This window comes from Amblyomma maculatum, chromosome 7 (assembly GCF_055883805.1).
Source record: "Amblyomma maculatum isolate TAMU_Amacu chromosome 7, ASM5588380v1, whole genome shotgun sequence".
NCBI lineage: Eukaryota > Metazoa > Arthropoda > Arachnida > Ixodida > Ixodidae > Amblyomma > Amblyomma maculatum.
In genome coordinates this window covers 143111769-143127717 of record NC_139350.1, presented here as the reverse complement: position 1 = coordinate 143127717, position 15949 = coordinate 143111769, and the positions used below count along the sequence as shown (strand labels likewise).

Here is a 15949-nt window from a genome sequence, read left to right as displayed (position 1 = left end):
TCAATACACGTGTATCCAAGTGGCTTAAGCCATGTGACGCGCTTAGAGACGTAATTACCTGCGACTCTGTTAGAACATTTAGCATCTGCTGCCTTGCTTAATGTCCAATCAGCGGCATCCACAACCGTAGGTTTCCTTGCGAGCACGATTCATGATTGGAGTAGTTCAATCTTGCCAACGCATAGTATAAGATGATTCACGATGCCTATATAAAATTGGTGGGAGAAAACAAACGCTTGACCTATACTGAGAAAAATATTTTTTGAAGATATATATATGGGGGGGGGGGATGCTTTTCCTATTCTATTGTTTAGGGAGACCAGATATATTACTAGGAAACTCCAGAGAGTGAAAGCCTTCAACCCAACAGACAAGATAATATATTCAGAGAAATGAAGACTAATAAAGAAGTGTAGTTTCCGACATGAGGAAGTATATTACAGAGAGACTTGAGCAGGATGTAAAGAACGGCGGTAACCTAAAAAGAGTGAAAGTTAAGCACAAGCAAAAATCTGCTGTTCGCGCGCAGAGACAAGGGGGACATTGTCGTTAGCAACATGGATATACTAGTAAATGTAGCCGAGGTGTTCTACATTGATTTATACAGTAGAGGACTTTTATCAGCATGATATTGTGAGTAGTGGTAGTAGAGAGGAATCAGATGTTCCGTCGAATATTATTTGGGGAGGATCTGATTTTTTAAAAGGACAGTGAAGAAATAATGGTGAACATTCTGTCCACCCTTGTATGTAATACTTTATCTCCTCCAGAGTACTGGAAGCTTGGAAGAGCGCTACTATTAATCTTAATCCTTAAGAAAGTGGACGTCAAGGACATGAAAAATTAGGCCGATCTGTTTCCTGTTTCCTGTAATCACAAACAGAAACTATAAAATGCTTCGAGAGCCTTTTCTAAAGGCTACTGTACGATTGGCCACGTGCACTGTATGAAACAGGTGATAGAAAAACCCTCGTGATATGAACGACGCCTGACATAAAATTGATGCTTGGAACGAAATCCGCTAGCAAAATTCGTCCGGTTATTCTAAAGCTCACTGATTACCGAGAAAAGGTTTTGGAATTAAAGAACTGCTCAAAGTTTAAGGGATCTGGGCAGTACGACACTCATGATTACTCGCACAAAATACGCGCTATTAGAAAACCATTCTGGGACAGCACTGCTAGCATCAGGGACCGTAAAGAACGCGTGAAACTAGTATTCGACAAAATATCAGTGAATGGAAATCTTTACCTATGGAATTTCGATAAACTATAAAAAGTAGCCGTTCCAAATCGAACAAAATTGTGACATGAGAAGAGTTCCTTCCCATTGTAGCTCTTGAACGTTAGCTGTCGAAGCGTTGTAAATAAAACTGCAGATTTGGAATACTTGTTTACCATTCAGGATCCTGACGTGGTAGCAATTACTAAAACCTGGTTACACGATGAGATAAATGACAGCGAATTTGTTCCCCCTGAGTTCGGAGGTTAACGTCGGGATCGCAACAATAGCGACGGTGGCGTCGCACTACTGCTTAAGAAAAAACTTAAAGTTCTGCGCATGAATGATCACTAACCTTGAATGTTTGTTGGGCAAAATGCTCTGTGATGAACACTCTGTAATGGCTGGCGTTGTTTACAGACCGCCAGGTTCTGGTTTGGATGTGCTAGAGAACTTGAAAACCTTCATTATGAACAGCACGACCATTAATACCAAGTTTGTGCTATGTGGCTATTTTAATCTTCCGGGTAAAGATTGGCCTATATTTTCGTCATGTAGTAGTGATGTTGCCCATAATGAAAAGCTCATTAACAATGCGTTTTGTTTCGATTTAAACCAGTTCGTCAGAGATTACACACGTATTCAGGGTAAAAGTAACTCGGTTCTATATCTGGTTTTTGTACGTGGCAACATCCCCGGTGAAATTCAATGCGAGGTTGTTGATGGCACTTCAGACCATCAAGCTGGCTTAGTTCACTTTAGCTCAATTAAACAAGGTCAACTAATATAGCTCGTGTGCCAGTTTTTTCTTCTGCAGATGACATTAGCATTATAGATAGATCAGAACTATTATTTGGTGAACTTCTAATTGGCGCAAATAACAATCCTGATGACGTAAACTGAATGTGTCTGAAATTCAAGAACACTGTGCTTGCCTATATTCAGCGGTTGGTTGCCTTTACACTTAGGAAAACAAACATGACTAATCCATGGATTACGAGAGATGTAATTCATTTAAAAAGAAAAGTAATCACGAACGGAACAATTTTTACAATGGTCACTTAAGTAGGCTATTATATGAATCTCCTGCTAATTTCTGTCGATTCATATCACCAAACACATCTCGCACTGACAAATTTGTGATAAACAATCGGTCAACATGTGATGAAGCAGAAATCTCAGACGCTTTATATGAACATTTCAAATCGGTCTTCACACGTGATAACTCATGCACACCTCATTTTGCTGAATTTGATTGCCTGCCTGCCATTGAAGACTTGGAAATAACTGGACCGGGCGTGATTAACCTTTTATTAAACTTCGACGAGAGAAAATCCTCTGGGCCAGATGAAATACCCAATTCCTTTTTGAAGAGGTACGCTGAATGGCTGTCGAAATTTCTGACAATTATCTTCAACGCAGCTCTGTCGTCAAGTACTTTGCCGGAAGACTGGAAACTGTCACAAATAAAGCCGTTACATAAAAGCGGAAACAGGCAACTTGTCTCGAATTATCGACCAATAGCTCTAACCTGTACCTGCTGTAAGTTATTGGAGCATATCATTCATAAACAGATTACCGCATTTCTTGAAACTCATTCCATTCTTTCACTAGATCAGCACGGTTTTAGGACGGGTTTCTCGACTGTGACCCAACTTGTTGAAGCAATTCATGATTTTTTATCTGCTATAAACGACCGAAGTCAAATAGGCGCATTATTTTTAGACTTAGCTAAAGCATTCGATAAAATCGCTCACTCGAATATACTAACTAAACTTCGTAGCATATAAAACATTCTATACTCTGTAACTGTTTTCAAGCGTACCTGACATCTAGACACCAATATGTTGTCTATAGAGAATTTTCTTCTAAATTTTTGCCAGTTGAATCCGGGGTACCCCAAGGATCAGTATTTAGACCTTTACTTTTTCTGATTTTTATTATTACATTGTTGATGGTTGTGGCGCAAAGCTCCGGTTATATGCTGACGACTATGTATTGTACTGTGTTATTAATTCACATGAAGAATATGTGAAGTTGAACACTGATCTCAATCGTGTTCTAAAGTGGTTTGCCACCTGGCAGATGTGTGTAAACTATGCCAAAAGTGTTGTTTTAACTGTCACAAATAAGAAGCATCCACTGACGTTTGACTATTCAGCTCACGGTAACCAACTTGTCCGAGCTTCTGAATACAAGTACCTAGGTCTTCACATAACTCACGATTTGAGTTGGCACCATCATATTATACACATTGCTAATAAATTCATGACAAAATTACATTACTCGAAGTGATGTCTCCGTAACTCGTCAAAGGATGTTAAGCTGCGTATAAATCTCTAGTGCTACCTCTTTTTGAATACGGCAATATAATTTTGGAACCGCTTACTTTAGTTAATATTAATAGAGTGGAAAGAGTGCAAAAGAAGGCGGTCAGGTTTATCTTCAATCAATGTGGCAAAAAGTCGGTTACGGAACTCAGGGATAGAGGAGGTTTGATTGCATTATCAAACAGAAATAAGATAGCACGCTTGCGTTTCCTGTTTAAAGTTGTAAAATGCAAATTAAGTAGCAACACGCATGAATTGGTTGCCCTTTCTTCTGGTTATGCTACGAGACGCAGAAATCCTTTTACTTTGCTTCCTCTTCAAACAATGTCTTTTAAGTATTCACTCTTCCCTCGTACGGTAGTAAAGTGGAACGGCCTCGATGGTGCATGGTTTGAGGTGGGAGACATCCAGCAATTTTAGGTGTTTATTGAACGTAGCATGTGAAATTTAGTCATTGTTGTTTACAGTCACTTGTTTGTTTTTTAATTCCATTCATGTGTCTACGGTTTCATGTATTTTATCCTTTTGGACAATATTTCATCATTGTTTTTGCTATTGTGATGTTCTCTGTGGTCATTCCCACCCTGACACGGCTCCTACCTTCGGGTTAGCAGTATTGCAAATAAATAAATAAACAAATAACTAAATGCCCTACGAGAAGGCATTTATCCCCTTCGAAACCACATGAGTCATGGCTGTATAGCGATATCAAAATGTAGATGGGCCATACGTGAAAATAGTGGAACAATTCTATAGCGACTGCACAGGGACCATGTACAGTCCTCCATCAAGAAAGAAATAAAGTTCCCATAAGGAAGGGTGTTAGGTAAGCAGATAACTGTATGGTTCACCCGCTTCATTAAAGTAACAATTCGGACACCTCACTTGAGAAAAGTTAGGGAGGATGTTTGATGAAGAGTGCCTCAGTAATATGCGGTTTTTCGGATCACATTGGCGTGCTAAGTAACTCAGGGGACAAATTGTGAACTTTTATATTGATTTATTGAGGAAAAGCGAAATGGTGGGTCTAAATAGTTATATGGAGAAGATTAATGTTTTACAGCCGCGAATACATGAGCGCCAATACATGGTGGAGAAACCGACCTTCAGGTTTCTACATTTTCAACAAAGCCTGTACATATTCCAGCACGACAACAGTATCGTGTGTACAATCGCCAAATAGGCGGCACACGATGTGGGAATGTCTCATAGCACAAACGTCTGGCTTACATACGCCACCAGCCTTATTCCGTTTTTTATTCTCCGGGCACACGTTCGTGAATTTGGTATGGAAGCAAAGACTGTGCGACATTTCTTGCCATAACCTTCTTGAGGCCATGCATTCTGCGACGAATGCGCCGAATGACTGCATGCGTATGTGAATTGTGGTTGGTGAAGAGTACCGACATTTTGGAGTAACTGATTGGAGGACTCAGGAATAAAGTGTGTGCATCATACGCAGCAGAGCGCTGCCAAGTTTTTTACCCGTGATACTTTCAATGAAGTGATAACAGGATTCCAAGAAAGCTGGTAAAAGGCAACACAAAAGTATTTAATTCTTGAGCACTTTTGTGCACAGACTGGAGCGGTAACTGGAAATTATGTAGACTGAAATTCCTATGTTTAAACGCAGATCTGAGAGAGCATGAGAACTCAAAGAAAGGCAACTAATACCTCGCCTGTAATTTGTCGACAAAAATGGTTCTGCATGGCGCAATTCAAATCACGCATGTTCTTAGGGGCCGTCTGGACGCACACGTGAGATCATAGGCGCCTACTGTACGATGAAAGTATTGCCGTTTTGAGTCAGCTGCGATCGCATTGTCTGATAAGGAATAGTGCTATTTAAATGATACTTAATATTTATGCCTTACTTCATTAAATTCGAACGTCCGGCAGATATGTTTCTTCACGATTCTACGTTTTTATTCCCGGGCAATGATTCTATTTATAACTTTATACCCCATTTTTTTTTTATCACGGTAGGTTGGTTACTAATCTTGAAAATGCACAAAAATGTACTCATCCTGTCTAGTTCTGTGTGACTTTAGCATACCGTTGTGTCTTGTGTACGCTCCGTTTCAAAGCGGTTTTTTTAAATCATTGGTGTATGTGAATGCTGCAGTCGTCTTTTAGGGGCCCAATCCTTACTGGAACTGAGAAAAACTGAACGCCTGCTTCGCCAAGTGTTCTCTGTCTTTGCCGCTAATTTGCGCTAAGGTGTCTCTTGAATAAAAGGACTCGCTACAGAGTTTCGAAAACTGTACCATCCAGCGTAAATGGTCTTTATGAAGTGAGAAATGTGTTAGCTTTAAAGACCCATCGTCCGTCAGTCAATACTTTACAGACAGCCAAAAGAAACCGTGTTGTTGAAGATCGGAGGCGGACCTTTGAGAGAAAACATTCGCTCTCTCGATGCTCTTGATGCTGCCTCGTTAGCCGACTTTTGCCCCTTGAGGCTGTCTGAAAGAGTACGGGAGCTCACCCCCATAGGTACCAGCAGTCAGCGTAGAGACGCACTACTGGTTAACGCGCCTCATTCGAAAAGCGGAGGCATCAATCCGCCCACCTACGGGTTAACCGAAAACTGCTTGCTCCTTTTTGTATAGCTCCGTGTTAAGGCGGCACAACGAAGTTCAGCGCAGGGTTCCTGTTTCCGCGTAACTTTTCAACGCCTACTAACTTTGCCTGAATTGTTCATCATCACAACTTTGCGCGTGCAGGTACTGGACAAGGAAGCTGTGCAGAGGGCCAACATGGAGGCACAGCTTGTTAGGGAAATTCAGATTCACGGTCAACTGAGGTGAGCTTGCTCGCACTTCGCTGTCGTGAATGCGCTGTTAGTCTAGCTTCTAACACGTTGCGTAGTGGCTTATGCTGTTGCGCAGAGCTTATCCCTGCTTTCTGGGCTTTCCGCATTGGTGGAACTGCCAGCACGAATCAATTGCTTGACTCCCCAATCGTGCCCTGAGGGAAACGGTGAAGGAAGGAATGAAAGTAAGAATGGTGGCAGTCCTAGAGAAGGGCAGCGTATAGAGTCCGTCCCTTGGGTTTTAACGTCCTCTGAAATCACACTATAAACAGTTACGTTTTGCTTCCAATGAAACATATAATTCGAACTAGCGTTTAGTACGGTTGCAGAGCAGGAGGCGATGAGAAAGTTGATACAAATCCGGCTTTCCGGGACATGTAATTTTGCGTCAACACACTAATGTAATGTGATCGGTAATATGATCTAAGCATGCTTCTCGTTCAAATTAAACTATGTGTGCACCAATTCGTGCTTTTTGTTAAATTTCTTTTAGTCTCGTTTCTTCTATTTTTGTTTTCACCTTTGAAATAGGAGACTTCACGCGCCTTTTTTCCTGAGATGTCGGCTGAGGGGTCCAACACTGATAAATTTATATATTGCTGCATACCATTCAATTATGTATTTGTCGCAGCTGCTAGCTTGCTGCATTATCTGTGTAATTGTAGCGCACAATTGATTGTCGCGAGACGCAGCTTCATCAGCTACTTTGACGCGAAAGAAGCGCCGAGATGTGTCCCAATGATTTCGGCCGCTACGTATGTTTCTGTAAGGGTCTAGGTTTTGTGGCTTCATCTAGAGGTTTCTGCGCCGCCTTGAAATTGAGTGCTGATGGGTGCGACACGTTTTCTTTGTTCGACGGCAACCAAGCATGTTGGCTGTTATCGCCGCCGCCGAATTTCTTAGTTTTTTGCGACCGCAAGTCAGCCAAATAAATATTTTAATCAGTAAATTCCAAGCCTCTTCTTTCGTCTCCAATGGCCTTGTCCCCAATACGTGACAATATGCCTATTCCATGGGCGTGATTTCAGCTTCCAATGCATTGAAAAAATTGCTCCGGGGAGTTGAATACTTTATAAAAAACCAATGCACAGTTTTTTGGAAATATTGTGTTAGAAGCGGTCAAATATTCTAAGACATATTTATGAATTTGTTGTTACAGTTTATATACACCTGATATACGCAGGGAAACATTGCTCCTAAATTTGTCGTGAGCTGGCATTGTGTGGTTAAGACTGTGATGGAAACCTACGGGGTCTCTTTTCGAAAAACTTATAGTGTGTAACACACATGCTTACTCCGGATATATTCATTTTTATGGTGTCATTACGCGATAGGTGAAACAATAGCCTTCGTAAGCGCTTTCCCAAAACTTGTTCAGGGTTTTTGGGTACCATTCGTAACGTTGTTCTACAGCGTAGGCTGTTCTTTCCACTGCTTCTTTTTATGCACCGTCCAGGCGCCCAGCCAGTATTAGACGCTGCTACAGGGTCTTCGCGTTTCCTACACCTAACTAAAATTTGAGGGAAGCACACTCCCTAGCCTGAGTGTCCCTCGGTAATTTCGGCGAGTAGACAGAGCTTCCAGAACAGAAGGTCGATCATCGCGTTCTGTTTTATGCTTTGACTGGGGCTTCGCAACGTCCGATTGGGGTTGTCGCTAGGACATGTTCAAGGCTTTGGTGCTAGGTTGTCCCGATGTTTCAAAAATGACCAAGCAAGCAGCACGTGAGCCGATGGTATTCAGACGGCTGATACAGGTTCTTCAAGACAGTGCCGGCAATATATCGAATATAAAGCTGGAAGGTGACAGAGCAGTGTGTCTTTATATTAACAAGGCTCGTTCAGTTTTTCACCACCATGTGGTGGTGCATGAAATGCGTTGGGACCGATGCTCCTCGCGTGCATATGATGACACCTCGACTTTTCGGAGCAACCTGTACGATGTTCTCGTTACCGTACGTGCATGATCGTGATCAGCAGCTTGCACCACAGTCTACATCTGACATGAATAACTTCACGCAGTTTTGTTTGGCTCCTACATGGCCCATATCTGCTGGACGCGCTCGTTCGAAGGAGACGCAGAAGGACGCGTACAGGGGATGCAGCGAGAGCATCTTCCTTTTATTGAGAGCAATGCGGGGAGGGATGGGGGGATGGGGACTGTTTCGGTTCCTGTCCGCGTTTCCGGTCTTCAGTACAGTCCGCTTCTGTGAGCGCATAAACCGGAGAGCTCCAGTGTAGAGACGTCACAGCAATGTCACCAAATTTAATTTTCTCTAGTATACTTTGAATATGGCAGAGTTTCTGGAGTTCATTTTGCCAGTTTCTAAGCAATGCAGCCACATTTCTTCACATAAAAAAAGTTGTTTGGTTTCATATATCCCTCCAATGTCTCAACACTCCTTGAATTCATGCTGTACAGAATGTAATTTACCATCGAGTCCAAAATAATCATTGAACGTTTGTTTGTATATAATCGCACCAGAAATCACGGTGATGTAAATGGCGCACACGTTCCGATTTGTCACGTCGTATATTTCCAGAAGTGGAGTACCTTCGTGTGCAGAAAATATCTGAATTTGGATAAAATCTTGGCAAGACATTATTTTAAATTCTACGAGCTAAAAAGAGTCCCATGTGCGAAGCTTAAGTGTAAAGAATGCGAGGCATTTTGTTTCGTCTCAGGACTTGTAATGGCCAAGTAATTGACAAATTATGCCGCTCCGCGCGTTTAGTCTATTTAGCAGCCCGCAGTAACAGGTAAAAGGCCGTGAATGACGTATTCACTGCAGCGGTGTGTCTGCGTCTGGAAAGCGACCGCTCTAATGAGGAAAACTAATGCTTCAAAAGTCTGCAGAGCTTTCCTTGGCTCGAAAAAAAAAATGCGCCTAGGAAAGCGTAAGCGAAAGATACGGTGATCTTACCTCCCAACTTTTTTGACGCGATTACGAGCTTCTCCGCAATGGTCAGGCGCTATGCGAAGCCTGAATATTATTTCAGCTGTAATGGGCTTGAACACTACTTCCAATATAGATTCTACTGCAAACATATGCTTGGTTTACCTAGAAGTGCCATGTCTGCAGTTGTTGGAATCGTTCTAAACTTTCCGAAAAACCAGAGAAGTGATTGCTATGCGTGTCAGTGCTGTTGCGTATGCTTACATATGCTTGGTCCTTCTTCCATATAAAAATGAGGGAGCATTAGCTAGATAACCAGGTCTTCTGACTGCGTGATCGTTTTTCCTCTCGCGAGAAAGCGCACGTAAAACACTCTTCAAGCCCCTCGTGAGCTTTCCAAAGTAAAAATGCTTGCTAAGAACCCATTTCTGTTTTCTCGTTTTCTGTGTGGGATTGGATCAAAGTGCCTTGTGTATTCCATTTTCTGGCTACTGTTTAAATTCGTGGCACTCCAACATTATTCTAGTTTACTCAAAAGTTTGGTAATACTATAAATAAAAATGATGAAATATATACTGAAGTGCTAAACATTTTCGCACCACACTTTATGCACCTTTCAATTTATACGTGCGCATACTATACAATGCTATGTTGTACACTAACAATGGTGACAGAATTGCTCAGCGGCTACTTTGTCCCACTTCTCGCAGACACCCGAACATCATTTGCTTATACAATTGGTTCCACGACGAAGACAGGGTCTTCCTCATCTTAGAGTACGCACCGAACGGCTCGCTTTTTGACAAGCTTATGAAGGAAGGATGTCTGTCTGAAAACGCAGTCGCAACGGTGAGTTCTCTGCTTCCTTCTGCTTACCCACATTTCATCGTACTGGATGCTTTGATTCCTACAATCACCCATGCGACGTTTTCCAGACGCCCCTTTTAATGCCGGGCGAAAAGTGCTCTGCCCATGAGCACAAGTCTCGGGGTTATCTTTCTATTCGGTCAATAAAGTCGTAATGATTCTATTGCTGAAAGTTGTAATAAAGGCAATGTTGAAACAGGGGTACTGAACGCGCAAGGGCACGCAAGTGCACACCCACACACACGCACACGCACACACACACACACACACACACACACACACACACACACACACACACACACACACACACACACACACACACACACACACACACACACACACACACACACACACACACACACACACACACACACACACACACACACACACACACACACACACACACACACACACACACACACACACACACACACACACACAAACACGCATGCACCTCACTCTCCCTGTCTCCTTGTGTAGTGTTTTACTCATTTTCACGGCGGGAGCTGCTTGGAACTTGTTTTGTAGAGATGAATTCGAATGCGAGGAGTTGAGTCCCTTCTTGACGCTCATAGAATATGGTTTCAACCGAAAATATAGTTTAAATGCAATGGGAAACCAAGCTAAGCTCTTGCCATGAGGTGGCGTATATCGTATTAAGTGGCCAGTAACTAACTGTCCTGTATAACAAGCTAATCTTCGAAAATATGGATCAAACATGCGGAATAGCTTGGCAACGCTGTGAGAAGCTTGGGTACAGGTGACTATTTGGGACACTTCCGCGTGCCTTATGAGCGGCGGGAATAAAGAGGGTATTTTTTTACCATTCACAGATACTTACTACCTATGGGTTACGTCGGTGCAGTAGTATAGGTGGATTGTACAGCAATGCTGACTTTGAGCACCTTATACGGTTCGCGTAATGTACGGGGCAAGGTTACGTTGCGAAAGGTATGGTCATGAGAACCTAACTCTTGTCAAAATTGTTCTGGATTTAACAATTTTGTTGAAAATAACGAAGCACGAATAAATTTGAAGGCTTGTAGAGTTGGCTCTTCTGAATCAGCGATTGCAGAACAGCGTCCCTTGCATTTAATAAATATGTAATGCACATTCCGCTGGGGTACATCACAAATAAGGGAACTTCGCTTTGGCAACGGTAAGACGTGCTGCGACGTTATTTTATAACAGTACAAAACCAACTCAAGCAATTATGAAATGCGCACTTTTGAGGATCGGTATTTCAGTCACATCACCGATCAAGTACAATTAGGAGCTGAATTTACCTCCGATTGTGCGGTCCTCAATTCGGCATCTTGTTTGTTCCCCATGAAATCTATAACGTAATTTTTATTGCGTAGCGTGACTCAACCGTATTAAATTTGACTATTATATGAATATGTCTGCGTGGTTGTGCAATCCACCACTTAAATCGCCACTGACGTATCTCTCCCGATTTTTGAAACAATTATCTGTGAACTTGAAAAAGAATCATCTAAAAAGCAATAATTGCTTTGGAACGAATCGTTCAGTAGAGGAACTCAATTCTTGAGCCCATTTTAGCAGGATGAAAAGAGCATACAGAAATCTGAGGATATATCAGCCAAAACAGTTAGGTTTGGGAGCATGAGTGGAAGTGGAAGCTAGCAGGAAATGAAACCTTGAGGATTTCCAGACGCCACATGCTTGCTGCAAGTACACTACCTCAAGTTCTTGCGGAGTCCTCTATATGCGGGCACAGCTGCAGGACATTCTAAAACCCGCCCCAAAGGTGGCATACCGCGTTTCCATCCCAGCCCCACTCAATGCACATAGGTCTCAAGACAGCTTGGATCTCGTGGCACGTGTGGAACGCTCTCAAGAGTATCTGGTTCTAAGCACACGTTCCCGATCACCTAGAAGTGCACACATTGGGGATATCCTTTTGTGGAGTAGGCGTACGTGAAAGTTGACGGCTGTGGCATCAAACTATATTGGGAGCGGCCCTGACAGAAAAAGAAAGTGTTGGCTAGAGACATTTCTCAAAAAACTCATTATATCCCCGTTTACTGCAAAAGCTATACTGCATGTCCTTGAGTAGCTACTGTCGGTGATAAGGAATCATTTAGCTGCACGCGCTGGCTAGTAAATTTGCCGAAATCCTAGTAAGCATATTCTTTGGCCGTACTTTCTGCATATAATTTCGGGCGCACCACCATATCGCTAGCAAACGAGAGCACTCACTCACCTATTTGTATTTGCAGGAGCGCCGGAGCGCGTTGTGTTCGCAGTAAATGCTGTGAGGGTTGTACACAGTTCTGCAAGATAAGCCCAGCCTTTTTGATCTCGACTACAATTCAGTGAAATGACAAGTTTTTAGTTATTCCTCACTCATTCATAAGTAATTTTTCAATAAATAAGAATACCAGAAATTTTTTCTTTCGTTTGGAGAATTCCTGAAGATGCACTGGAAATACCTGATGGGCCCACATATGTGTACATTATTAGCCAACATTCGTTCGACGTCTAAATTATCCTTCTCTTGAGCCATACTTGTCACAATTAGTAATGATGCAACAATCACATTGGCATATTTTTGGATATCAGAGAGCTAGATGTTGCAGAACAAACAAAACAATTTAGATACACACAAAAGCCGCACACGCGCTACTTTACAAAGAGAAACTTTCATCCTAAAAAAAAACGAATTTATGCTTTCTTGCCTTGTGTCTCGTTTAAGATGCTTCCACTGGACTAGTTCCGAAAGCATCACAGTCATAACCTCCATAATTCGCCCAACATAGCGTTTCAGCAGCAACCATAAACGATAAGAAAGGAGGAATGCTGGGCTTCAACAGAGACACAACGAATAAACTTCAAACTTCAAAGTGGTTTTGCATGCTTGAGACCTGCCATCATTATGGTGCACATGACTAGCACTGGTTCGCAGCACTGTCTTCTTGGGAACCCTAATGGCTGTGTCAGCTAGAAGGGGCTAACACTGGATGATGTGTGAGCGGGGATTTTATGATATAGGGTCCCTGGACGTTGTGGGCCCCTTTAATGACGTCATATAGTTATTGGTTTACTTCTCTAGCGTCGAGGGCGACAGAAGTTTCGGGAGCTTTGTTTTATAACTTTCAGCTGACCAATAGGCTTAAAATCATGTTTACTTTTAGGTTTTAATCAATCTTGCCTTGCTGTGTTCGAAGTTGCTAAAGTTGTTCGGTTTCTTTTCACATTAAACAATACTCTAATACATGAGTACTGAAGGTGATAACATTTTAACGTAGAGCAAGTAACAGTAAATCTAGGTGTTTACTGTACGCGCGTGGTTTAAATAATGAATCCATGAGGCATGCCAAGAAGTCAGTTATCGGTAACTGGAAAGGCGAACTGAATAGGGGGATTTGCCGGTCAACGCATGGTTTTGATTGAACTGAAGCCGTCAGTTTGAATGACTAGAACTGGGCGGGAAGTCTTACGAGGTGCACTCATGAGAAACCGGGCTTGTATCGGTATCTTCAATATCATACCCAGAAAGATGACTCATGTAGAAACAAAACGTTTGCGACATTAAAAAAAAAAAATCAAATAGAGGGACACGTATTTCAAATATGATGCAATGTGATAGAAAAAAAAAAGCAGCTGATGACATCCGCATTTATGTCATTTTTGCGTCTAGAGAGAGTCTGTAGATGGCATGTTCCTTGCAAGCTCACGACGAAACCCAAGAGCCGAGAAAATAATTTATTCGCGCGTTGTACCTGAAATGCTTCGGTGCTTCTGGAGAATAAAATTAGACAGTGAAAATGACATTAGATACCCCATGTTTTCCAGTGTGGCATATAGATGCCTCAGGTCTCAATCGATTGGGCTTTTTGGGCGGTTAGTTCCCGGTACAATGACAGTAGTGCAGTGAACACGCGTGACAGATCTTTGGTCGTCCAGTTGGGAACTGGGTTCTAATATTTCGATGAAAGGGCAATCCAGCCTCTTTTAAATTTTGGTGTGCATTCTTTTTTTGCATTCTTGGACGATACGCTGCGTACCTCGCTCTTACAGCTGCTCGTAAGCACTCCTCTCGATGCCTCTCATGCAGTATGTGTTCCAGCTGTGTTCAGCGTTGAACTACCTGCACTCAAGGAACGTTATTCACCGAGACATCAAACCAGAGAACCTTCTCTTAGGCCTCCACGGTGAAATCAAGGTGGCGGATTTCGGGTTGTCGGTGCAAGTTCTGGCCTTTCAGAGGTGGGCACACCGACCAGCTTTCATTAAGTATCGGTCGTCGTTTGTAGTACCTATATGGAGACTATTAGCGCTGTTTACAGTTATGTCTCCATGGTATGCAATCAGAGCAACGGGTTTGTCTTAACAAAGCGCAAACTAATTTGTTAGGTCCAGAGGGGATTGAAATTTCGAGGTAATGTTTGGCAGGTATAGACAACATTTTATTCTTACTCGGCCAGCTTGCATTTACCGCTCCTTGTAGGGGCGGCTTCGTTCTTCGGTTGGCCGGTGTGCCATCTTTTCAAGCAACGTTTATTTTCCCCTAACAACTAATGATGTGCGAGGCGGGGCTGAAACTGACTTCAAGCGATTAGCCGGGACAGCCGCAGATACTGGGGAACTAGTCTAAGCTAGTTATGAGTTTCAGCACCTCTCTAGAATTGCAAAGAGATGAGCGTGCCTTATTTCACGGTGCATAAACGCGCATGTTGATACTTGCAATGTCCCTTGCAGGCGGAAAACGTTCTGCGGAACTTTGGACTATATCGCACCTGAGATGATAACCAAACTACCATACGACAAGAAAGTGGACATCTGGAGTCTAGGAGTACTCATTTATGAGCTGCTCGTGGGAAAAGCTCCATTCCAGGCACCTACCGCTACTCGCACCCAGGAGCGCATCCGAGATGCCACGGTAATGTTCCCGATGCTCATGAGCAACGCCGTGTGCGACCTCGTCGGAAGAGTGAGTAGCCTCCATTGTCTTAAGTAGCTTGAGCTTGAGGCTGGTGGCAATAATTGGCCTTCATGCAAGTCAACAAATCAAACGAGGAGTTCATTATTTTGTCCACACGGCTGGTTAACCAGGCGATTCAAATTATCCAGAATGTGTTTTTCAACAACCAAAACATATATATTTTGTAGTGACTGCTGTTCGTGGCGCGTGTAGGAGACATATATTTCACCTGATAGCTTGTAACGAAAAGAAGAATAATAAACCAATAATTTCGATGTTGGGACATGTAAATATAATACTAAGGTGAAGGCCGTCCAAATTGCGAAATCGTATGCAAGGAGAAGTTTTAAAATTTAGTAGTGGAAGCTATAGTGCGTGGTATCAAACGTGAAGAAAACACTCACGAAAACCAAAGTTGGCATTCAACGTTGCACATTGAATGAATGAATTGGCTTTGAGTAAATGCCGACACAGCTTGCTTCTTTTCTCATGTGGAAGATGTCAAACGTGATTCCTGTGACGATATCACGCCACACAGATGCCATTTTTACACTGCGCGATGCAGCAGAGCAACCCTCGGCGAGATGTAAAAAGCCTACCTTTTGGGCTAAAAACGTTCGAACAACGATGTAAAAAACCTTCGCTTTCAAAATATTCATTGCTGGAGGAGGTGAAATACGAAACAGTTGATCATAAATTTTACTCAATCAGTTTATTACGCACTACGCGCAAATAATATACTCTCTACTGCAAAGCGCACCTGCAGACAAACCGCTCACATACCTTTCATGGCTTTTCAAAGAAGGATCTGAATTAATAATCTCAAGCACAGCATATACTGTAGCCACCGCTTTGTGCTCTTACTCCTGATAAGG

The 15949-nt window shown here is 42.5% G+C and overlaps 1 protein-coding gene and 1 long non-coding RNA gene across 2 annotated transcripts in view; one reads left to right on the top strand and one right to left on the bottom strand.

Annotated features, from left to right (window-relative positions):
- Positions 1–15949, bottom strand: part of LOC146184898 (uncharacterized) — a 218708-nt gene that overhangs the window by 183668 nt on the left and 19091 nt on the right. The window lies entirely within an intron of this gene.
- LOC146184899 (aurora kinase A-like) overlaps positions 1–15949 on the top strand; it is a 31095-nt gene that overhangs the window by 4169 nt on the left and 10977 nt on the right. Inside the window, exons 3-6 of the mRNA XM_084609556.1 lie at positions 6275–6354; positions 9970–10108; positions 14208–14359; positions 14852–15083. Coding sequence (XP_084465682.1) covers positions 6275–6354; positions 9970–10108; positions 14208–14359; positions 14852–15083 — 603 coding nt within the window. The remainder of the gene's footprint in view (positions 1–6274; positions 6355–9969; positions 10109–14207; positions 14360–14851; positions 15084–15949) is intronic.